Raw genomic sequence first — 25,963 nt, forward strand, 5'->3', positions numbered from 1 at the left:
CATTAATATCTCATCTCTATCTTTTTTGGAAAAAAAATTACATCTAGAAGTCTAGGAATTGACTTTCATATCATAATAATAAAAATATAAAGAGCAGTGGATATTTGATACTTATAGAAGTTTCCAAATATAAAGTAATATAATATTTTTTATTTTATAATTCTACCATTTTTTATTAATTCAAAATTATTTAACTTTTTATATTTCAATATATTAATTCACATTTTATTAAATGTAGTAAAATATGTTAAATTTTAGTAGTATATACATTCATTCAAATATTTTATATTAATTAAATACAATAGATAAATTATTAATTTACATATGAATAATTTTTTTAAAAATTTATCAATCAAATTATTTTATTTTTGTGGAAATTAATAAGATAAAGTAAATTTTTTGTGAGATCAATTCATTAAATAAAACTACTATATTTATATTAACATTGAAAAATGATATTTTGATAACAAAATTTAATCTATACTATTATATTAAGTGTGAGGACATGATAATAACTACCTAGAGAGGACACCAACTTTTTTTTTCTAATTTTACCCTTATATGGTATTAATATTACACTTTTGTTTTTTGTTTTAATTTCAACACACAATTTTATTTTTATTTATTTTTATTTCAATAATTCAAATATCAATTTAGTCCCTCCATAATTTGTCAAATTTTACTTTAATCCATCGATAATAACAAAAAAGATTGTACACACGCATAATAACTAGTTGTAAGAAAGAATTTGTGTTAAATAAATGTCCATTGTTTTTCCTATTCATCATGTATAAATATGCAAATTAAATGTCAAGACCTTCCCATTAGAACGAAACTATGCACCCATTTCTATGCAAAAATCGTCTAAAATTATTCGATCCAAGTTCTTGATACGAATTAAATCATGCAGTTGAAAGGCTTTTGCTTCATCTTACCCACTGAATTTGAAGAACTTGATCACAAAAAAGTCCAGAAAGCCGCACCAAAGCAGTCATCCGATCGCAACTGCGGCCTTTTAATTCTTGATTTTCTCCGTCAATCACTCCACCGCCTATACAGATCCAAATGGACACGTATTTCTCATCAAGAATTTCAGAAGAAACAGTACTCCGGCCTGTTTGTCGATGCAGAAGGCGTGCAAATTCAAGAAAAAATGGGTGGCGAAAACCCAAGAATTTTCAGCTATTCTGAGCTGTTTATAGGTTCCAATGGATTCAGCGAGAAGGAAGTGCTCGGAAGTGGAGGATTCGGCCGAGTTTACAGGGCGGTTTTACCGAGCGATGGCACGGTGGTGGCCGTGAAATGCCTGGCGGAGAGAGGGGAGCGGTTTGAGAAGACGTTCACTGCGGAGCTGATGGCTGTGGCCCATCTCCGTCACCGGAATCTTGTCAAGCTGCGAGGATGGTGTATTCATGAAGAGGAGCTTCTTCTTGTTTATGAATACATGCCGAACCGGAGCCTCGACCGAGTACTCTTCAGACGGCCGGAAAGTTTGGATGCGGCGTCGCCACCACTTACGTGGAACAGAAGAAGGAAAATAGTCCATGGATTAGCAGCTGCCTTAAATTATCTCCATCAACAGCTCGAAACTCAGATCATACATCGGGACGTGAAGGCTAGTAACGTCATGCTCGACTCCCATTTCAATGCACGGTTAGGCGACTTTGGCCTCGCTCGGTGGCTCGAACACAACGTCGAACACGAGCCAAAGACGCCACCGGTGTTTAAAGATAGGCAGTTCCGGCTTGTGGAAACGACTAGAGTTGGAGGGACGATAGGCTACTTGCCTCCAGAGAGCTTTCAGAAGAGAAGTGTGGCCACGGCTAAGTCCGATGTTTTCAGCTTCGGTATTGTCGTGTTGGAGATTGTTTCGGGTCGACGTGCGGTGGATTTGACTTACCCTGATGATCAGATCATTTTGCTTGATTGGATAAGAAGACTTTCTGATGAGGGTGCCCTGCTTCAAGCAGGGGATGCTAGAATTCCGGACAAGGATTTTGCTCAATCAGACATAGAACGTTGCATAAAAATCGGGCTAATGTCCACGTTTCATGACCCGAATTCGAGGCCTAATATGAAATGGGTGGTGGAAGCTCTCTCAGGCAATGTATACGGTACATTACCTGATCTTCCATCATTTCGGTCATACCCTTTATACATTTCTTTGTCGTCCTCGATTAGCACGAGCATGGACTCGAACTCAAATGTTTCAAAATCGAGTACCACCAGCAGTAGCACAACTGCTTTTCACTCATCGAACTTTGTCACAGCTAACGCCGAAACCATTTACATGACTGCTGAACCCGAGGCTGGAGGTATTGCTTCATCGGGTAGTAAGTGTAGCCCCCAAAAAACTTTTCCTGTCGTCGAAACTCCAAGAATCTTTACATACGAGGAGATCATCTTAGCAACAAGCAATTTCTCTGACTCACATAGGGTAGCAGAAGTGGACTTTGGGACAGCATACTATGGTTTTCTTGACAACGGTCACCACATTTTGGTGAAACGATTGGGCATGAAGACTTGCCCTGCATTAAGAAGTAGATTTGCGAATGAATTCCAAAACTTGGGAAGATTACGCCACAGAAACCTGATACAACTCCGGGGATGGTGCACCGAGCAAGGGGAGATGCTGGTCGTTTATGATTACTCTGCGTCCCGACTTCTGAGCAACATTATTTTCCACCATGAACCCAAAAGAAATAATTTGATCTTGAATTGGAATCAACGTTACAGCGTGATCAAATCACTGGCTTCAGCCATTTACTACCTTCATGAAGAATGGGATGAACGAGTGATCCACAAAAACATCACATCTTCTGCAGTGTTTCTTGATCCGGATATGAACCCACGACTAGGTTCCTTTGCTCTAGCCGAGTTCTTAACAAGAAACGAACATGGCCATCACGTAGGTGTCGATAAGAAAACTTCAGTCCGTGGGATATTTGGGTACATGTCACCAGAATACATGGACTCAGGTGAAGCAACGACAATGGCTGATGTTTACAGCTTTGGGATCGTTCTCCTTGAGGTGATCAGTGGAAAAATGGCAGTCGACTTTAGGCGGCGTGATGTTCTTTTGGCAGACAGAGTGCATCAATTCGAGGCCCGGAAAAGGCCATACAGAGATTTTGTTGATTGGAAGCTGGATGCACAATACAATGAAAGGGAACTGGTGAGGCTAATGAAACTAGGAATCGCGTGCACGAGTTCTAATCCAGAGTTCAGACCGAGCATGAGGCAAATTGTAAGCATATTGGACGGTCACGATCAGTGGTTTGTGGAGGCGGATAGGAAGAAGGAGAAAAAGGAAGAATGGAGACGAAGAAACGAGTCTTCTTTATGTCTCATTAGAAGAATTCAATCTCTTGGAATACAATGATCTTTCCCTTGGTTGTATTGGGTCATTTTGTAACAAAGTTGAAGTGTGTTTTTGTTCTTTTACTTTTGTAATATAAGAAAATTTTATGGTTCTCAGGGCTTTGATGGATTAAGTTGGTACCAAAAACATCAACCATAAGCAGAAAAATTTAACAAAAAATTGAAGAGCATTGACATATTCTTGACACACAATCATCTGTGCCCTCTATTTTCCTAGAAAAGAAGAAAACAAAAAGACAATCTACGTAGTTCCTAGGTACAAAGCAAAGGAAAGAAGGCCAACCGATTTTCGTGGAAGTCGAACAAAGCAGCGTCTGCAATTCGATTAGTCCAGTACATTGAGGGGTAGTTTCTGTATCCACCCATCTGTGTCTATGTAAGCATAGCTTGTGAATGAGAGGTACTCCATTGGACTTAGGTTCTTTTCCCACTTGACTCGGTTCGATTTATCGGATCCCGATCCGTTGCATTCATACTCAGCGAAGGTTAAACGATTCCTAGTTAATATGTGAGATGGTCTCGTGTGAGTTTTTTTTAAAGATGTAAATAAAAATGCCCGATAACATGCAAAGACACACGTACAATTCAGGGTAAAACATCGTCAACAGATACGGATATACACAAAATTTAGGGTGAAGATGGATATTTCTTACTCCTGGCCGACGAAGTCCCAAGCATCCCAACCTTGAGGAATGACATTGTCCGAGAGAAAAGAGTTGGAATATATAACCCTTGAATAGGATTTCCAAGCTCTTCCCAAGTATGTTGTACCAGTTCCTGTCACATTACAACGTTTGAATACGAATCCACTGCTATCATTTTCACTTGATCTTGCATTTGCAGCTATGTAACTTATTGAATCAGGGTTTGCAACTCCTCCATTCACTGATATCACACATTGCTACAACCAAAATATTCAATTATTAGTGACAATTATACAATAATATATGGGATTTTTTTTTTAAAAAAAAAAAAAATAGCATATGGTATTTTTGTTCTACAATTTAAATCGATTCCTTTAAATCAGGAATAATGATTTTATCCAAGTGCAGCCCGAAAATTTATCAAATATACAAAAAAATAACAATTACAGGTTTCATCGTCGCAAAAAAATAAAAATTAGTGATTTTAATAAATTTACCAAAATTATGATATACAATATTCACTCTTATCAATGTGCTATATACTTTAAATAATTTTTTTAAAAAAATAATGACAAATTAATCCAACGAGGGTCAAAATTTGAGAGGTTAATTTAAAAATTAAAACAAAATTTATGTAATTACGCATGATACACACACGCACATAGTACGTACATATGAGTGCGCACGTCTATGTATTTGTGTGTGTGTGTGTATTTCAGCATAGATTGTGTATATAAAATGCATTTTTTCTAAATAAAAATATTTATTTAATATAAATAAGAGTATGTCTAATATGAAACAGTCTCACATATCTATACCTGTGAGATTGATCAATTTCATCAATACATAGAGTCAAAAGTAATATTTTGTAAAAAAATTATATTTTTTAATAGGTCGGATTTGATATGAGATCCGTCTATATTTTGTTTTTATTTAATTCGATAAAAATATTTACGTTTTTAATTTTAAAGTAAAGTATATTTTGATTTCGTTTTTTACTTCAAAATATTTGATTTGTTTTGTTATTTAAGGTTTTATGGACTTTCACAATTTTAGGAGATTAGTTTTTTTAAAAATATTTGATCAAAAAGAAAAATTGTAAAAAAGTATTTAGTGAAGTCTTTACTTTCATAGTAATCATGTTTGTTTATGTGCTAGTAATCCTGTATCATAGTGTGCAATAAAATATACAAAAACTTTCTTGAGACGATCTTAACTGTTAATTTTGTGAGATAAATATTATATTTGAATCACTCATGAAAAATAATTTTATGTCAAAAATATTACTTTTTATTTCAAATATGAGCACGGTTGGTCTGTCTCATGATTAATGATTCGTGAGATCGTCTCACAAGAAACATACTCAATAGGCAAAAACTTGTGTGAGACGGTCTCACGGGTCGTATTTTGTGAGACGGATCTCTTATTTGGGTCATCCATGAAAAAGTATTATTTTTTATGCTAAGAGTATTATTTTTTATTGTGAATATTGGTAAGATTGACTCGTCTCACAGATAAAGATTCGTGAGACCGTCTCACAAGAGACCTACTCTACTCAATAAATTAGTATGTTTTCGTATAATTTTTTTGTACTAAAGTAATTTATATGTTAAAAAAATCTAAAGATTATATCCTTATAATGAGCTTGATAAATAATTTTTATAAGATTTTTTATAAAATTAATCGGAGTAATTATTTGAGAAATAATAAGATTAATTATTTAATTTGAATTAAATTCCTATTTTAAAGTGGGTCGAGTTTCTTAATTTAATTATGACTAAAACTCAAAAGCGAATCGGATAAGAGTCATAATTAGAATTAAGGAATTCATTCTTTTTAACAGTTTTTTTCAGCCACATGTTCATTAATTTTTTTTTTTGGATTTTGATTCATAAAGTCTTCACATGTTGATTTTGGTGTACTAACTTTGATTTTTTCCAAGAGACATTGGGAAATGCTAACATGTAGCTGAAAAAAACTGTAGCCATATCTTGAATTATTGACATGTCCGGTGTAATATCAACAGTTGAACCAAAATAACAAAAAACCAAGAGTCATTAAGCTATTAGGTTTTTTGTGAGACGATATGTGAGACGAATCAACTATGCCTATATTTACAATAAAAAGTGATAATTTTGGTATAAAAAATAAAAATTTTTCATGGGTGATCTAAATAGGATATCTGTATCACAAAATTAATTCGTAAAATTGTCTCACCAAAGTATTTGTGTTAAATCAAAACTAAAATTTGAAATTTTTGTGGATTAAAATTCAAAATTAAACATAGAACAAAATGTATATTTTCTCTATTTAAATTTGTGAGGAACCATTATTTAATTTTCTTTCATCACTAAATAATCATTATTATTTCCTTATATATTATTTGTTTAATTAAAAGAATTTTTTCGATTAATTATTAATTACCTCATAAATGGATTGACCACTTCCAAAGATGAAATCAGTGGATCCTTCAATCTTGCAACGCTTGAAATAATGTCTTCCCTTATCATCCAACAAAGTGTCTTGGTACCCCAAGAAACTACACTCGTAAAAGGCGGATTTGTCGCCGGAGATCATAGCTGCCACCGCAGGCTTCACCGGATTCTTATTCTCGTTCGGAGGGTAATTGTAAGAATTCTGTACAACAAGGCAGAAAGTCAAATTAAGTAACTTTTATTCTGGAAAACACAATTTCACTTAACTGTTTAATTATTACTTCCATTGGAAAGGACCTTGAGTTATATTTTCTCCAAGAAATTTGTGAGCCCACAAATTTTTGGAAAATATACTTTATAAAACAAAATTATTCACATACACATACGAGTGGGTCTCATGTGAGACCGTCTCACGAATATTAATCTGTGAGACGGGTCAACCCTACCCATATTCACAATAAAAAGTAATACTCTTAGCATAAAAAGTGATACTTTTTCATGGATAACCCAAATAAGAGATCCGTCTCACAAATACGACCCGTGAGACCGTCTCACACAAGTTTTTGCCTACACGATTAATTACCATTCTGATTATTATTTCATTTTTTATTAAAATATAATGATTAAGAGGACACTACTTGATTAAAGATAATATCAATCTTTTTTCCAAAAAAAAAAAAAGATTTCAAAAATATCCCAACTGGATATTTTGGCTCAATATATCGGAATTAAAGATTTGTTTGTTTTTTTTTTTTTAACGATAATAAATCGAAGATTGTACCATAAAAGTAATCCCAGAAACCACAATATTATCGGCAATCGAACCAAAAGTTGAAGTGTTCAACATATATTGATGAGCTTCCCACACGACATTGGTTCTCCCCATTCCTTCTCCTTTCAGATGGATAAATGGTTTGTCACCAGGAATTACAACTTGTTCACTGCATCAACAAAAAAAAAAAAACACAACTATAAACCCTAAAATCCTAGTAAAATCAAAGTTGAAACTGACATTTTTCAGATTTTTAGGTAATTTTGTTTAATAAACGACGGCACTAGGCGTGCTATCGAACCATTCAAAAGAGGGAGACCAGACCAAAACCTCTTACGTTCAAGAGAAGTGAATGGGTCGAGATCTGTTTTGCTCATTATTCAATAACAAAACAAGGAACAAACGAATCCGGGTTTTCAGTAATCTTGGCAAAGAATTACATGATTCACAAGACTGTTCTAAAATCGAAATCGAAAGCGAAGAACTGGCATTTTGTTTAACAAAGCGATAATCTCCCTCGACTTGTATAACTTATGCTAAGTGATCATGGATTATACATGATATAATTGCATTGAATCGATATATTTTACGCCGAAATTTATACGAAAGTGCAACCGGAATAATTATCGATCTTACTTGTATGTTCCAGCCTTGATGGAGATCAAAATCCAATCCTTATTGTTCGATGGGACGGAATCGATGGCTGCTTGGATAGTTGTAAAGCATGAATGGCTCGATGGATCCACATAAATTGTTCTTTCACCCAATAATTTCCTCATTAATCTTTCTTGAAACTCGCAATTTGAGAGCACAAAGCACATAAAAAAATTCACCAGCATAAATACTTGCTGTGAAATTTTCCCACCCATTTTTTTAAATTTTATTTTACCAAATGTAAAATAAATTTATGGTCTGTGACATATAAAGGAAAGTGATTTAAAGAGTGGACTTCAAGGGTTTTTTCAAATAAATATGTAATTAATTGATTAATAAAAGATTTCCTCTTTCTTACCCCCTCAGTTTCATTCATACGTTAGTTTTAAGTATTAAGCAGCTTAGTGTAATAAAAAAATATATATATTAAGAAGCTTAGCTAAGATTATATTTCAACAGGGAATTAATTAATGGTGAATTAATATTATTATTATTTTTGAAAAGGTAGTATATAATATAACTATGAATTAATTTCATTTGTATCTTAATTAAAATGTTAGCATTTAGTTACCCTATGTGGTCTTCGTAACACTTGAGTCAACCGTAACTATAATTTGCATTAAATTATTTAATAAACATAAATGTAAGTTTTAGAAAGTTGAATATGGAAATGTCACTTAAAAAATATGTAAGTTACAAGATATTCATGGAAATATATCTATGCTATATATATTAAGTGATAGCACTACTCAATAGTAACATTTTTGGTAAATCCTTTTTGAGTCCTCCGAAATAGGGGTGTTCAAACTTCGGATAAAATCGAAAAAACCAAAAATCTAAACCGAACATTGAATCGGACCGAAAACCGAATTTTATAATTCAGATATAAATATTAAAACGAAATTTATTTGGTTCGGTTTCGGATTATACATGTCAAAACCGTAACGACCGAAAAAACCGAAATTTCATTAAATTAATAATTTTATTTTTATTATATATTTTTTGAGATGATATCAGTGAATGATGAATTATTTTGAATAATATTTAGTTGATTGTTATTTATGTATTTCATTTAGACTTTATATTTAAATGTTTTACTAAGAAATCATGTAAAAAGATAACATATTATATTTTACAATATATTTATCTTATTAATTTAAATAATTGTATCAAAACCGAAATAACCGGCCGGAATAACCGAACCATTTTGGTAGAAAATCGAATAGAACCAAAGAAAAATAGTCTGGATATCGGATTATATATTTGTAAAATCGAAAATCGAAATAAAAAACCGAAAACTAAACCGAACCGACCGATGAACACATCTACTCCGAAAGTTCCCTTAATTTGCATTTTTTTTAACACTTAATTTGTTTTTTGTGCAAACTTTTTTCCAATTTTTTCTTGCCATGATCCACAAATCATTCGACTCAATAAGAGTTCATGTCCTTTTCTTACAAAATCACCCAAAACTGAAAAACTTCATAAAAGATCACAATCACGATTACTTGCGTGGTTACTGGTTTTATAATGAAGACATTGAGATGATTTAAAATAAAAATGAAAAATTAGACCAAGCAAATATTAAAAAATATATTGTATGACATATTTAACCTTATAGTATAAACATCGCATTAATAAAATCAAATGATAGTGAAATTCGAAGTGAGATTAACGCATGTTGATAAAAAATTGAAGCTGATTTTTATTTTCTCAACCAGCACGTTTTCTTTTATATTTTTTTATTGGTAAATCAAAATGTATATTACTAAAAAATGAGAATTCAAATATATTGAGCATACCCATATAAGAATGTACATGAAAATATGCGTAGAACTGAAAGCTTATCTCTTTATATACAATTCAAATATTTAAATCGTAAAACATCTCAAACGTCACATTTCAATTGTTATATCCAATATGAGTAATTAATGTACATAAAAAATATAATTTTATGTTTATCATCATTTTAATAAAGATATTTTTAATATTAGGAAAAACTCTTATGAGACCGTCTCATAAGAAAAATGTTATTCGAGCTCGAACCTATCATTTTTTATGTTAACGTCAAGTTTCATTTGTATGGGTATGAAGACGTCCAATTATATAGATTAGTGATCATATGATGATTGCATTAAATAACTCTCATTCGGACCTTTCGAGAGGTTATCACTTATCGAGTGGATAAGTGCGCGCTTATGGTTGTACATCATTATTCTTTTAATCAGGAACAACATAGAGACTTTGCGTAATACTGCTTCACTTTGATTCGATTACCGACTCTCCGAAAATCATCGGGTGGCGAAGTTTTGTGTAGTTTCGACATACGTAAAATTTGATTCATTGTAGTATATGATTCATCGTTTACCTACAGGTGTGGATATCCTATATGATACAATGAGTTAATAGTCTAAGGAATCTCTGGCCAGAGTATGAGTCGTATTTTGAGGAAAAAAAATTCTTAGTTTAACGCACGATGTCACTATGATTACTTAAAGATACATCACATCGTTATCGAATTCATTTGCAACTCTCGAGATATACAGGCACTATCGGTGATACATATGAAATCATGAGACGATTTTACTAGATGCTTTTACTATGATCCGATAAGTGCAATCGGATGTGAGTTCAGACGTTCTTGATGAAATGGTTGATGAAACGAATGAGGCTAATTAGGGTAAACCCGAAAAAGGAAAAATATCGTTCTGAATCACATGAAGTTGTGAACCTACAGCTAGCTGTATCCCTGAATTATTGAGGATCACACAAATATTTAATTATGTGTTCCCATTGAGATAATCGAATTAATGGAATTGAATTTGATGATTAAGTTTGATGCAGACCAAATATATTTCTTATAAATGAGTTTATATGTAGATTTCATATTTGGAAGTTGTAGTAGTTAGCTTGATGGGTAATTTAGTGAGTAGAGTGCAAGTGCGGAGTGCACGTGCCTAATTTATTAAAGAAGTTCCAAAGTAGGCAGATGCCAAATATTGAACAATGAATTTTGGCCTTAAAATTTTTTATTTTTCCTCCATACTAAAGAGTTATGTACCTTTATAATATCGACACAGTCTGATCGTCGATTGGAAATATAACGAATCTATAATCCTAAAAAAAATTAATTAGTACACATGAAAAATTTATTATAATGTTGATTTACCAAGTCAAATTGCTCAATGGATATTTTAGAAAAATATAAAATTTATTAATTAAATAATTGTTATTTAATTAAGTAATATATTATCAAAATTTGAAAATACAACATAGAAGTTTTGATAATGAGTTTGATAATGAGAAATCATTATGTAAATGTTATTAGAAGTTGATAACACATAACACAAGTTAATCTAATCTTGCATTATATCTACGCTTTCTTCACCACCAAAACTCGACAAGCACTTTACTTTTAACGTCAAAAGCATGACTTTTCATTGTATATGTGAACCGGGTCGACCTATCTCGCATGAGACCTACTCTTTGATAATTTATTAAAAAATTTGTATTAGATTGAATAATTTACCAAAAACCCCACCTTAAAAAAAAATTAGCTCTTAACTTATGTTTTTACCCACTTCTTATTTTTCTCATTTTTTAATAATTTATAAATTTAATCAATTCTTAAAAGAAGAATTTTTTGCAAATATTCCTGATTCAAATAGCTCTCAAGGCTTTATTTTCTCACTAGTAATTTTTTATTGCCTTATTACTTAAACTACTATGTTTACTCTAAAGTTGTATTTGGATTGAGGGATTTGGATTTGAAGGAATGATTTGGAATAACTCTATGTTATGATGAATTCGAAATCCATCACAATGACTCGATTTGAAATTCATTATCAAGTGGGTATGAATATTAAATCCTCAGCTTCAAATCCATCAAACCAAATTCAACACAAGGTTTGGTTTGGATTGATGAATTTCAAATGTATTTTTGATACATAGAGAAATAAGATCATAAACTTTAAATGCACGTCTCACATGTTCATATAGTATTTTATGTTAATTATGAAGAATTTCAAGTTCGTCAAATAATTATATATCATTTGAAATACATTATACTTTGTATTACTGAAATTTCAGTGAAAGAAAATATCCCATTACAACAAATCATACTATGAAAAATCAAGATTCCATGATCATTTGTATATGTGGCCATTGTAAAGCATAATAACTCAATGAATCATATAATAAACCAAAGAATAAAAAGCCATAATTGTTAAAAAAAAAAAAAAAAACTTAACAAATATCCAACAGCTATGTCATAAAAGCTACAAAGGGAAATACAAATATTTTCCCATATTTTAATTAAGATCAATTTGTGCATAATAATGCACAACAAGATATGTTCTCAAAAAAGAAAGAAATATAATAGGTTTTCGATCTTTCTTAAATGTCAAATAACTGCATTCTCCAGGCCCTTTGATGGTACAACTTACTTAAGCGAAGGTACAAACATTTTAAACTTCCCATCCTTGAACCAACCTTCATCATCAATGAATGATAATGTGGCAAATTTTCTCAACATATTTATGTTCATATTGTTGGCCCATTTCACTCTGCTCGTAGTGTTTGCTCCTAAACCGTGGCAATTATACTCAGCATAGGTCAATTGGTACCTGAAAATATTTCCATGTATGATCAATATTTCATCCAATCGAAAATAAAAATAAAAATAAAATCTTTAAAGGTTTTTTTGTTAGATTTTTCTCACAAAATTATGTTTCTACATATCTATAAACATGATAAACAATATGTTGAAGAGGATAGAGTGTTATCTCTAGTCATCAAATACTTTGTAAGTATTTATCTTTCCTTCGATTGAAGCATTCTAAGCACTCAACTATCATCGTAGATCATATATTTTTATTCTTATGAAGTGTGTGATCAGGGACCTCAATCACTGCTACTCGACAGTCAAAAGAAGAGGTGTATACATGTCTCAATTTTCTAAAGTTGGTGTGGCGCGTGTATCGCTTGTAAAAAATGCAGGCTTATGACTGTGACCATTTCTTACATGTTTATTCTTCTTTTGATATGAGCAATTTTTTCTTACATTTTCAAGTTGCTTGAGAACAAAAAAACGTTTTGATCCCTCTTCCATTAAGTAGTTAATATTAAGCACATATAACTTTGCCAAACGATTTCGACAACAAGCAATAGAGACAGAGAAAAGTGACCAACCATTTTCTATGCTACAACAGAGATGGATACTATATGTACATAAGAAGAGAACTTAGTTAAATCTTACTCGCGGCCGACGGAGAACCAAGCATCCCATCCTTCGGGGACGACGATCTGAGACATGGAAGTGTTGTAAAAAAGAACCCTAGCAAACCCTCTCCACGGTCTCCCTAAATATGTCTTTCCATTGCCGATTATGTTGCAATCTTTGAAAACGAACCCATTCGTCTCTATTGGGCTAGATCTTCCTTGAGCAGTGATGTAGCCAGGTGCTCCATTTAGAACTCCTGCTGTTACTGATATAGTACATCTCTACACAAACATCAATTTTTTAAAAAAAAAAAAAGTGAAAGGGAATTTTTGGACTCTAAACAATTGTAATACAATGATAAATATAGTGATTTCTCGTCAAATTGGTGAAAAAAAACGTATAGATATGATATAAAATGGAGAAGAGCAAACATTTTCGAGTGGTAAACCAACTGAACCAAAAATAATAGTCAGGATATGTGGGGACCGATGATAAAATTCTCTTTCAAACTAATAATATATATTATTTTTATTATACTATACGCGTTGGTATAGGGTTGTCAATTCGGATAGATTGGATGGGAACCCAAACCAACCCAAAAACTCTCAACTCGAATCCGAACTTGAATCAAACCGATCAACATGATCAATCCGATTTTGAATTTGTTTAAAATTTTTTAAAGAAAATTAAATAAAATTCAAATAATAATAATATTTTAATTTAAACACAAAATATCTTTCATATATATGATTTAAATTTGAAAGTCTAATAGTAGAAAAATAAAGTATATTTACCAAATCAAATAAACAATTGTTTAAAAAATAAAAAATGTTCAAAATAAATATTAAATTAAATTATGAAAATTTATGATATAAATAGACAATAAATATTTTTTCAGACATATAATATATAAAAACGTAGACAACATTTATTAATTATATTTTTTTAAAAAATTAAAATATTGACTCAGGTTGACCCGAACCCAACCCAACCCGATCATATTTTCGGGTCAGCTATCGGGTCTAACCTGATCTTACCCGAACTCGAAAATCCTAAGTCCAAACTTGATTTTTTCGAGTTAAGCCTTGTCGATTTGGTGAGTCGTGTCTGATTTTGATATCCTATGTTGTACTTGTTATACTCAGATCTATTGTCGCCAAGTAAGTATTTTGCCCTTGATTTTGTTATTCATGTTCTTTATTATCTTTTGCTTGGATTGGATAATTTTTTGTTATATCAAGAATTTACGATATTTCAATAAAACCATCAAAGTTTTGGGCACGTAACAAATAGTCAAAATCATTATGACAATGCCTGACGGATACACATTAAAGTTTTCAGTATTTAATTTTCGTAATAATTTCAATTTGCATAAAAAAGGAAAGAGAAATCAAATTATCTTGGCAAATATAATAATAATAATAATAAAAAAGCACATTTCATTAGGGGAAATCAAATTGGAAAAAAGGAAAACATTAAAACAAAAAACACACTAATTACACATTTCCATATATATATATATATTTTAATATTAACAATGTGTTTAGGAAAATGGAATTGGATGAAATTTTATGGGAGTTGGAATTGCAAATACCATTTCAGAATTTGGTAAGATGAGATGTCAAAATGAGATTGATAATTGATTGGATTTCCTTTAAAAAAAATTGGTAGGATTTCATAGGATTTTATGAGATTTCATGGGATTTGAGTTTTAAAAACAATAAAATTATTTTTATTATTAGATTTAAATAAATTACTTAANTATGCTAAAATAATTTTTTTTCCGGTAAAACAGATATAAGTTTTTATAGAAATATTATTAATAAAAAATAAGTAATACATATTTTTTTAATATAAGAAATATTATTTTTTAAATTTTCAAAATAAATTCCAAATTACATTTTAAATCTTAGAAAAACACCAAAATGGTTTCCAATTCCAAATATGTACAATTCCAAATCCCATTTTTCATACAGCCAAACACATTGTAAGGTTCGAACTACAAATTCAGTGAAAAAATATCAATTTCTTTTACTATGGTGTCATATGTAAAACCTTTTTTTTAATTGGTAAATGAAACTTATTTTATCCGTAAAATGATAAATTTTCTAACCAAAAGATGAATTTTAAGCCCTATAGACGTAAATGGTCATTTTTTTCCCTTTTCCTTTGGTACCTCGTAAAGTGATTGGCCAGACCCAAAGATGAAATCAACAGCTCCTTGAATAGTGCACAATTTGAAGTAATGTCTTCCTTGAACATCCCACAGTGTATCCTGCAATCCCACAAATCCACACCGGTAAAAGACCGATTTGTCGCCCTCTATCGTCGCCGCGACGGCTGCCCTCCTCTGGTTACCCGAACCACCCGTAGGAGGGTAGTTGTGAGAATTCTGCGAAATTTGATAGCGTAAAATAAGATGTCTAGTCTCATGAAAAAAAAAAAAAAACTTCCGTATATAACGACTTTTTCTTACAACAAATGTTATGCTTTTGACAACAATGTTGTCTGCCTGAGAAGTGAACGTAGCACTCGTCGCGATAGAATCGTAATCGCCCCAAATCACGCTAGTTTTTCGCTTCCCTTCACCTTTTAGGTATATGAATGGTTTATCGAAAGGGATATGAACTTTCTCCCTACATCAAAAAAGAAAAATAATAAAAAAAAATACGAATTTTATACTATTCGAATCCGGCATGCATAATTCAAATCTTGAATTGAAAAAACAACACTTAATTTCTGCTCATTCATTACCTATACGTGCCTTGTTTGATGTAAATACAGGTCCAATTCTGGTTGTTCGACGGGACCGAATCGATGGCTGCTTGAATGGTCTTGTAATGGCCATTCCCGGAGGGATCGACATAAATTGTTGGGAACTTCACACCATTTTTATGGTGATACTGTTGATGATTTCTTTGTGACTTAGAATAACAAATTGGAAGAACTAAGAAAAGGGCAATAAAAACACACAAAATCAATTGAAAACGTGACATTTTTTTTTTGGGAGAAATTTAGCACAAGAAAATAAAGAAGATCGTGTGGGAAGAGGAAGGGGATTGAATAAATAACTCAATTCTCGCCTCTTGCAATGTGGAGTAAATTATGTGCACAAAATCTGAAAACTCCGTAAATGTTTAACTGAATTATTAAATGATTTTGGTGAAATTATTTGTTGAAATTCTCATTTATTTCAGTTATATTATATATATAATTGGTGTCGATTTATATTTTTTGGATTTGAGGGAAGTCAAAAGGTAAGTGATGGAAATTGTGATGCCAGCTTGATTCTAAGAATCTACTTCATGATTATATTTCATAATAAATATTTTTGGTTTTCTTGAAAAACTTTTATTTATTTATTTTTTGTACAAATTTTGTACGTGGGAAACGAGAGAACGTGGAGTGTAGAAGTTAAAAGTCAGTTTTCAAGCCATTGATCTATTTAAAGTTTGTTGTGCTATATGTTTTTGTTTCACAAAAACTCTTATAAACATCACACGAGCTAATTTTTGTGATACAAATTTCTGACCCGAATCATGAAAAAATATTATTTTTTATGTTGAAATTATTATCATTCACTATAGATATAAACCGAGTCGATCCGTATCACATGAGATCTACGTTTTTTGTTTTTGCTTTTATTTGTTGTTCACGTTTATGGGATGCTTGGATTGTTTCTCAAAACAGTAATAATACGAATGCTAATTTTTAGTAATGAGTTAAGTATTGTTGTTTATGTACTAGTGTTAAAAGTGTTATGTGTTTGTACAATTTATATAAGATTTGTGATTATTTTGTTATATATTTTAATTATTATTTGGATCACAATAATATAATTATATTTAATACGTAATTTGTAGAAGATAATGTGTGAATATTTGAATTTAAAGAAAGTTGATATTAATTTGGAAAAGATAATGTGTGAATATTTGAATGTATCTTTGTGTGAATAATAGAACTATATTTAATATTAAAGTGAATTAGATATTACAGTTATGAGTAAATTATATGAAAAATATTACTTAATTAAATGAATAGGATATTTTCATACAAAATAATTAGTGTCACAAAATCGGATCCCTAAAAGTCTCAACTTTTATATATAGTATAGATATAGTAAGTATATATTATAAGTGGACATGAGAATAGGTTCTAAAAAAAAAAAGAAACGTTGACCGCTTTTGTTTATTAATTAAAAACGGAAGTTGAGGGAGTTTAGTAGGATAAAATACTTCATTACGATTTGTAAAAGTATGTAAAGAAATTTGAGAGTTTTTTTTTTTTTAATCATTTTCTCCTTTGAATATGTGACTCTTACATTAATGTTTGAGGATATTTATGTATAATTACAATGGTGTAAGTGTAACTAAGGATGTCAATGGGTCCTGATTTTAATCAGACTCAAAATGGACCCGCCTCAGACATAATAAATGGGTCATGGGCTGGGTCTCGGTTTCAATTTTTCATACCCGTCCGGGCATGGGGTGGGTCATGGGTGCTATAATACTTGTCCCGTACCCGGCCTATATATATGCATATAAATATTATATGGTTTTAGTTTTATTAATGTCCATTTGGGGATGTATATATTTTTTGGAGAGCTAGTAATTCTTTTTTTATGTATTTCATTATGTCGTGAAGATATTTTATTTGTCATTATTAAGTGTGATCGAAGAAATGAATTAGTTTTCTATTGTGTTGTATTTAGAGGCTTGCTTGTTTTATAATTCAGTAATGTGAGAAGAAAAATTACTATTTTCATTTTTTAAAAAATCGGATCTCATGGATTTAACCGACCCCGTTTTGTATTCGGGGCGGGACGGATCCGAAGAATATTTAATCGGGGTGGGGCGATAACATGTCAAAGTTTTATTCATGGGACGGGTCTTGGGTCTAGCCATACTCGCTCCATACCCGCCCAATTGACATCTCTATTGGTAACCAAGCTGGAAAAAAAAAATTAGTAAAAACCCTCTTGCTTTATATAATAGTATAAGCATGATCTGTTTTAATAATTATATATATTAATAAAGTGTTAAATTTTGATGTAAATCATATGCGGCTTAGGGAATAGAGTCTTTGTTTTTCAAGCATTAAGTTGTAAGTTCAATTCTTACTTTTTTGTTTCCTTTCTTTTTTCTATTTATTTTTTAAAATTTATATATCAAAATTACAGTTTAATCTCTCACTATTTCTTATAATTACATTTTGATTCTCATTTAAATATAAATAAAATGAATTCCCTTATAAAAAATACGATGTACTAGTACATATTACTCGCCAGTAGTATTTTAACTTTTGTGTGAATTAATATCTGACTTAAATATAACGATTAATATGTTTGAGAATTAAAATGATAATATACCAAAAAAATATTAAATGAGTACTGCATACAAATATATTTAAATCAATAACATTCAATAATATTTTAAAATAAGTTAAAAACGAACTATTATTCATAAACATAAAAAATTATTATGATAATAATGAAAATTAAAATATAAAAAAGAAATAATTATAAATTGTAAAAGAAGAAAATTAGTTTGAAATATATGAGATAGCTAAAAAAAGGAATAAATTTTTATAGTACATAATAATGCATAAATCACTTAGAGTAACTATATTTATCATATTAATGTATAGACAAAAATACTCCTTTTTCAATAAATAAAAAATATTTAAAAATTTATTTTAATAAATTCTAAAAATAACTAAATGATTTGTTAAAATAAGCCGTGAATATATTTATATAAAATGTCGAGAAAATCTTTTCTGGTATAACTTGTAAGGATCAGGTTTAAAAATTAGATAGGGTGAATAAACTCTTATAATTCTGTTCAAAATATTTACGTTTGCGATGATTCTCAAACTGGACTTTAAAATAACATTTTACACGATGTGGAATTGTTTTAGGAAGTTTCAAACTACCCTCGAATTTCCTCGAACCGACCGCACACGTTTCAACGATATACGTACTCGGACAACCTCAGACTTTGACTCAACGAGAACGACTCGATTTCAAAACTTTGAAAACACCAAAAATATCCAGTAGCTTGCTGGAAATTTAATCTTAGGGCCTACGTTTCAAAAACGACTCAATTCGCTTACCAAATGACTCGTTTCCCACCGTTTTCGCGTTTTCGGTTAAACAAATGACCAAACTACCCCTGACTCGAACCAACCCGAGACCAGACATTTATAAACATCCTAAGACACAATTTAAGCTGCTGGAATCTCCAAGCCCAATCCAAAACCGAAACATGGATTAAAAATTCTAACATAAGCTCAATTCGCCCCTTTTTTGACACGTTCGAGCAATTTAAGGCCCCGAACGGACCATGGCTCGAAACAACCTCTAACCAGACCCTATACCCCTTCCTTAGACCCTAAACAAGACCATGGTCAAACCATTTTGGAACGGACCAAATGCCCTAAGCTCTAAGCCCTTCACATCAGCAACACACCATATGGCTCTTCACGTTGAGCCGAGGAACAAACGCTCCAGCGGCTGTGGCTGCCCTTGGCTCGACTCTTGGCTCACATTATACCCTCACCAGGATCCTAAGGCACGACCCTAGCCCCTGATACAGCCCTTGAACCGAACCCTTAGCCCTAGGAACCCCCACGCTCCAAAATAAGCCAACACGCACGCCCTATGGAGTCACAGCCGTTGTGCTTCACCAGCTCGTCCAGGCCCTATCCGCCCCCAACTAAGACATTCTTAGGACCCTGAAAAAACCCTCCAGACCATGGCTAGGGTCCCATGCAGCCCCCATGGCCAATAGAACCCAAGCCGCGCCCCTCCCTTTACGCTAACAGCTTGCACGCGTTGGCGTGCAGGGCAGGACAGCCCTATGGGGCTCCTTGGTTCATCATTTGTCCCTTCAATCCTCTTCTTAAACATCTAGACCAGCCCTTGGATACCTTGGTTTGTATCCCTCCTTCAACAATTCACAAAACGTTAAGGATCCTTTATTAAAACTGAGATACACAAATATGGAATTGAAAACCATCATCCTTACAAATTTTCACACAACACCAGCATACATGCAATATTATAGATTGAATGGTAAATGAAAAAGGGCTTGAAAACATGCCTTGTTCCTTTATTCTTACGATATACAAGAGACGGCGCGACGAGAGACGAACGGGACGCAAAGCTTTCTCCCTTCCCTTCCTTCCTCTAGATTTCGGCCCCCCTAGAGTCCTAATGTGTGTGAGTTGTGTGTGCTGAAGGTGAAAATGACGTGAATGAGGGGTGTAGGGTGGGCTTTAGGTTAGTTATGAGATTGTTAATAAAATCATTAAGTTGTTAAGTAGGGGTGTAGGGTGGGTAGGTTGCATTTTGGCTTGCTGCTATGTATGGTCATGTTATGAAATGTGTTCAGGTGCCATTAGATGGTCCGGCAAGGGCCGATAGTGAAACGTCTGCTATTCGTTTTGCTTCAAAAGTACTAGAAATTTCTTTTTTTTGAAACCCTCACAATTTCGGCCTAACCATTACCTCAAATATATAAAATATTTTCGCACCATTTTTAAAATAAACAATCGACTAGTATTTGAAAATCAAAGAAAATAGTCAAACATGAAATCGCCAAAGGTTATACAAATCCTAAAAATAGCAAAGTCGCTATCAACTAACAACCTCTCGAAAACCTCTCAAAAATCATAAATAAATAGTCTTAAAATCTTTGACATAATCATAAACGTAAATCATAAGTGCAGAAAAGTAGAAGCGCTGGTCTTCGGATTATGTGCACCTTTAGTCCAGTCAAATCAGGCATCCAAGCCTCCCTCAACAATATTATCACACTCACCTGCATCAATCACACCTAATGAGTCTAAAGACTCAACAAATCATATTCTTGATACCAAATAATACGTATAAAACCACAAGCAACAGTGAAAATACTTTTACGTAAAAATAACATTTTCATGACATGCATAAACTTCAAACATAAACTTTTCATAAACATTTTCATATCATCTTCAACATATTCATATAAATATTATCATCAACATATACATATTTTTTTTCTTTTTCGTTGAATTCAGATAGTTAATTGTGACTTTTGTGTTCATCTACGTCTACGTGTTGGCGTTGGATCCATCTACATGTAACCACATTACTGGGAGGCAAGGACATCAGCAACACTCTCACCGGTCAACTGAGCATTTGCCTTACGTATTAACATATCATCGTACACATATTCGTATCCACAGAAATACGATCGTCGGGCTCTGATTGGGACCGTCACCCTCACGATAACTCCAACATATCATCGTATTAGTCACAATTACTTCACTTCCTTCAACGTTTTATATTCTCACCACTTAATAAAATTTAAACATGCATATAACGTTTTTCTTTTAAACCAAGCATGCAACATATCTTTTAAATGTCCATATTAAGTTATAAAATCCATAAACATTTTAAAATAACATTTTAACATATAAATATCCATGAACATTTAAAATAATCATATTAACATATAAAACATCAATCAGAGCACTGTCATGACGTTTACTAATATTTGGGTGTAAAATTACCGTTTTATCCCTAGATGTAAAATTACTCGAATTTGACTTTTTCTTACTTTTATTGACTCTAACATGCCCCAAATAATTATTTAAGCTTAGATTAAATTTATCAAAATTTTATTTAGCTTAAATACTAGGCTTTTAAATTAATTCGTAATTAGTCGTTTTTGAGGCGTTTTAATCCCGAAAAAATACAAAATTTAACATAAAATTTCTAACTTCAAAACTTAGACTTTTTATAATATTTTAGCCCTCGTGAACTACGACTCGACCCCCGTGAGCCGTGTTTCGATTCATTTTAACAAGTTAAAATCCCTAGACCTATGGTTCAAGCCACCTTTGAGCCAACTTCATTTTTTTCATTGAGCCGCACCCAAGCCAGCCCCTTCCAAGACCTTCTATGGACCCTACTGGACCGACATGACCCCATGAACATGACCCTAGCTCGAAACCGAAGCCCCAACTTCAGCTGCAAGCATGGCCGAGAACTCCTATTGTGCATGGACTCTATGTATGTGTGCCTAGGACTCTAGCCATCAACCCATCCCTTGAACCAGCCTGTTGTGCACCCAGCTAGGACCCTAAAGACTCACCCTAGCCCAGCCCGAATCCCCCTTGGCCAAGCCTTCACCTTGCGCGCTGCTGTCAAGAGACGCGTCTCCCTTGCGCTTCTCGGGTGGCTAGGACTCCTTTCCTAGCCATTGACTCGAGTCCTAGCATGGCTAGGACTCTCTCCTTGACTCGGACATGACCTTGGCTAGCCCTGGTCCCAGCCGTGCCATGCCATGCCAAGCCCTACACCAAAACCGAACCCCCTCATCCCTATGACAACAAAGTGGTTCTAGCTTGTAACGTTTTCATGTGCAACAATGATTGTGCATCCTAGGACCTCTTGAACTCGTGTAAAACCACCCTTGTTCATACCCTAATCATGGCAGCCCCAACAGAACATATTAAACATGTTTTTGGAATCAAATAACACAAGTTTAGGACATATATGCATGTAGTTGCCAAAATTCAACTTGCGTGTCATGTTTTCTTTTAAAACATGCTTAGATGATTACTATGGTGTGATAGATGTTTGAAGGAAAGAAATATGCGTGCCTTTGCGTATTTTACGCATGAAAACGAAGCGACGATGCAAAGAACGACGACGTAGACTTCTAGGCTGAATTTTCCTTCAAAAAGCCGAAGCTTTTCTCCTCTTCCTTGCATGTGTACGTGTGTTTTTTGATGAAAATTTTCGTGTGGGTTGTGGGGGAAGGGGGTGTGGGGTTGTAGGGTTAATGGGGAGGGTTTTGTATATTATATAGTTCAATTAGGACACTAATCAAGCCTTGAACCATTAAGAAGGTAAATTAGGCCCATTAGTGCTTAATTAAAATATAAAAATTTCTTTGTTTTAATAAGTTTGTGAATTTATTAGCCGGGTTGCCAAAACCTTCGTATTTTTGTTGAAAATCCAACACCGATAAAATTTATGTCCCGGAGTATAAAATCACCTCAAAACCCCTTATTTTACAAAAATAAGAAAATCATCAACCTTATTTTAAACAATTAAAAACAATTATTTAATAAAAAAACATTTTCTATTTTTCAGCACTCGGCTTCCGTTCCTTGATTGCAACTCGAATAACCTTTAAAAATACATTTTAATGCAACCATGTAGAAAAATATATTTTAAATATGTCAATATGCACAACATAATTAATTTATGCAATTGAAATACACAAAAAATTTAATAAATTGTAAGCATGTGGTTCGGGTGGACCTTAAAATTTTCGGGACGTTACAGATAGGCTGCTAGTGCATCGATGGTCGAATAAGCATTAGCCGTGCATAAGTGGAGATCACGGCCTTGGGAACGTGAGTTTACTTGCATGGCTGGACCAGGTCTTGTGGCTAGGGTCTAGGTGGGGTCTTAGGGTCTTGGGGTAAGCCTGGTATGGGTCGGTTAAGGACTGGTTGGATAGAAGATTGGCTGGAGTCGTGAAGGGATGTTTGCGTGCGTGAGGGCTCGAGTCTAGGGCTACGGCTTTTGTGTGGACTAAGGGGCTGGAACGGGCTGGACCAGAGTCTTAAGTGGTGTCTAAGGGTTGAGTCTAGGGCTTGGTTCGAGTTAGAATCGATACGAAGTTGTACAGAACGCATAAGTGTCATAGCGCCACTCTTTGGATAGCTTGTGTCTATATTGTTTGTTAAGTATGGTATGGGGCTAGTTTAGGGCCTTGGGCAGTAGCTTAGAATGTGTTTATGTATGAGCCGAGTCTCGAGTCGATTGGTACGTCTTAAGTGGTTTTGTTTAATTCGGGAGTCGTATGTGTCAAAATGCACCTCGCGGGCTGTTTTGGGAATAAATTTTAGTATGTTAGGGCAGCATGTCCAAGGACGATACAACGGGGTTTACGATGTTCGTAAATATGTATGACGTGAAAAATAATTATTTTTGAGGTATGTGATTTGTTTTGTGATCAAATTATGTTACGGGTTTGGAAGCCAGAGAAAGTGTCCAGGGGACCTCTCTAACCTCTTCGGAGGAATTATATTATGTTAGGGAGCGGACATCCAGTCCAAGGGCTGTGGTGATCCCCGCCGACCCAGTACTGTGGTTTAGTTTGATCAAACGATATATGATATTGGCCACTTGCATTGAACAGAACTCTACGCAAAATGATGGACGATTACGATTACGATAATGAGCACGTTAATATGATTTTATGAAAATGTTTATGCAGGAAAGTCACATTATACATATTTATGCTAATATCATGCTATTTATGAGCTATGTTTAAATTGCGTGGATTTTTACTACATATTACTTATTATTCACGATTTATGTATGTTGAGTCATTAGACACACTATATTTGATCGATATTGATGATGTAATTGAGGAGACGGGAGACGTTGACCAGTGAGCATGCTCGAACTAGTGGTAGTACATACCCGAGGACCTTGTAGCTTATGAGATTTATTTATGCACGTTTTAAAAATTATTTACTCTGATTTTATTGCACTGGTTTTGGTGACAAGTAAGTTGAACTTTTTATATTATGTTAGGCTTTTTCAAATTAGGGTGGAGGTTTTTAACTTGGATTTTTGGTTGTGGTTTTCAAACGATGGAGGTTTAATATTAACTTTATTTTTAGTACAAGTGGTGGCCGTGATTTATTTATGAGTTATATTTATAACAAATTATTTAATAAAAAAATTTTAAATTTTTCCACAAATATGAAAGTAATAGTATTTTAAGACACGATTCGTCACAGACGATGTATCAAGGATACAAGTCTTGTTCCTATAATGAAAAATGAAAATTTCGAAGATCAAAATTTTCACTTACGAGGCAGCTGTTAGTTTAGTGAACTCCTTCACCAAAACAGACAATTCCACTCTCTTTCCTTAGCTAGCAATTAAGCTAAATTCTATTTCTTCCATCCTATGGAATCAGCTTATAAACTTCTTTATAAACATCATGTTTGATCTCCATCAAACTATAAGTCGCCAAATTCAACTCCTTGAACTTTGACTTTCTCAACGAGAACACAAAGTCCGTTACTTGTGTGACCCTCAATAGTTCAGGGATATAGCTAGATGTGGGTTCACATCTCTATGTGATTCAGAATAACATTTATTCTTATTCGGGTTTATCCTAATTAGCTTCATTATTTTCATCAACTCCTTGATCAAGAATGTCAGAACCCATTTCTGATTGCACCCATCGGATCATGGTAAGAGCGTATAGTAGCATCGCCCCATGATCCCCTAGGTATCACTGATAGTGCCTGCAAAAACCTTAAGTCATGGTTAGCGTACAGTACGGTCCCTTCAACTCATATGTCCCGATTGAATATGCAACCATTGGTATATCGAGAGTTGCATATGAATTCGAAAACGATGTGATTTTTATTCGAGTACTAATAGTGGCACGGTATGCGCAACTAGGAAAACACATTTTTCTAAAGCACATTTCTTGCTCTGGCCAGAGACTCCTTGCATTATTAACTCATCAGATCACATAGGATATCTTCACTCATAGGCAAACGGTGAATCCCCGACTACAATACATTTGCTCCTACGTATTTCGAGGCTACACCCAACCTCACCACCCGATGACCCTTAATAGAGTCGGTAAACGGATCAAAGTGCATGCTAATACGTATAGTCCCTACATTATCCCCGGTCAAATGACTAATGGTGTACAACCATATTCCACTCGATAAGTGTAAACTACTTGGACAGCCTAAGGGAAGGTTGTTCAGTACATCATCATATTATCATCCATCTGTGTGAGTGGATATCCCCATGCTCTTG

At 33.3% G+C, this 25,963-nt stretch overlaps 3 protein-coding genes across 4 annotated transcripts; 1 reads left to right on the forward strand and 2 right to left on the reverse strand.

Moving 5' to 3' along the window:
- Positions 1–811: 811 nt before the first annotated feature.
- Positions 812–3,481, forward strand: LOC140962027 (receptor like protein kinase S.2). Of its 2 annotated transcripts, XM_073420870.1 has the most exons (2): positions 812–2,114; positions 2,271–3,481. In XM_073420870.1, the coding sequence occupies exons 1-2, from the start codon at positions 905–907 to the stop codon at positions 3,380–3,382; spliced, it is 2,322 nt and encodes a 773-aa protein (XP_073276971.1). In that variant the 5' UTR covers positions 812–904; the 3' UTR covers positions 3,383–3,481. The 2 variants fall into 2 exon arrangements, with proteins under 2 accessions (XP_073276971.1, XP_073276970.1); XM_073420869.1 differs by having other exon boundaries at positions 812–3,481.
- A 126-nt stretch (positions 3,482–3,607) lies between these two features.
- On the reverse strand, positions 3,608–8,033 carry LOC140962029 (probable pectinesterase 29). The gene is made up of 5 exons (XM_073420872.1): positions 7,869–8,033; positions 7,242–7,401; positions 6,450–6,662; positions 4,035–4,282; positions 3,608–3,878 (listed from the first exon to the last, which is right to left on the reverse strand). Exons 1-5 carry the CDS (start codon positions 8,009–8,011, stop codon positions 3,707–3,709), a joined length of 936 nt encoding a protein of 311 aa, XP_073276973.1. The 5' UTR covers positions 8,012–8,033; the 3' UTR covers positions 3,608–3,706.
- A 4,125-nt stretch (positions 8,034–12,158) lies between these two features.
- Positions 12,159–16,223, reverse strand: LOC140962028 (probable pectinesterase 29). Its single transcript, XM_073420871.1, has 5 exons — positions 15,862–16,223; positions 15,584–15,743; positions 15,284–15,499; positions 13,144–13,388; positions 12,159–12,511 (listed from the first exon to the last, which is right to left on the reverse strand). Exons 1-5 carry the CDS (start codon positions 16,101–16,103, stop codon positions 12,328–12,330), a joined length of 1,047 nt encoding a protein of 348 aa, XP_073276972.1. The 5' UTR covers positions 16,104–16,223; the 3' UTR covers positions 12,159–12,327.
- Between the last annotated feature and the right edge of the window lie 9,740 nt (positions 16,224–25,963).

The sequence above is a fragment of the Primulina huaijiensis genome, chromosome 16 (genome assembly GCF_012295235.1).
Source record: "Primulina huaijiensis isolate GDHJ02 chromosome 16, ASM1229523v2, whole genome shotgun sequence".
NCBI lineage: Eukaryota > Viridiplantae > Streptophyta > Magnoliopsida > Lamiales > Gesneriaceae > Primulina > Primulina huaijiensis.

Bases quoted from the DNA above. Each gene is read 5' to 3' on its own strand.
- LOC140962027 (XM_073420869.1), top strand. From the start codon at position 905: ATGCAGTTGAAAGGCTTTTGCTTCATCTTACCCACTGAATTTGAAGAA.
- LOC140962028 (XM_073420871.1), bottom strand. From the start codon at position 16,103: ATGTCACGTTTTCAATTGATTTTGTGTGTTTTTATTGCCCTTTTCTTA. The intron at 15,500-15,583 runs GTAAGAAAAAGT...CAAATTTCGCAG, and splicing joins TCAAAAGCATAACATTTGTT to AATTCTCACAACTACCCTCC. The intron at 13,389-15,283 runs GTACCAAAGGAA...ATGTTTGTGTAG, and splicing joins CTGGCCAATCACTTTACGAG to AGATGTACTATATCAGTAAC.
- LOC140962029 (XM_073420872.1), bottom strand. From the start codon at position 8,011: ATGAGGAAATTATTGGGTGAAAGAACAATTTATGTGGATCCATCGAGC. The intron at 6,663-7,241 runs GTACAATCTTCG...CTTGTTGTACAG, and splicing joins TTTCTGGGATTACTTTTATG to AATTCTTACAATTACCCTCC. The intron at 4,283-6,449 runs GTAATTAATAAT...TTTTGGTTGTAG, and splicing joins GTGGTCAATCCATTTATGAG to CAATGTGTGATATCAGTGAA.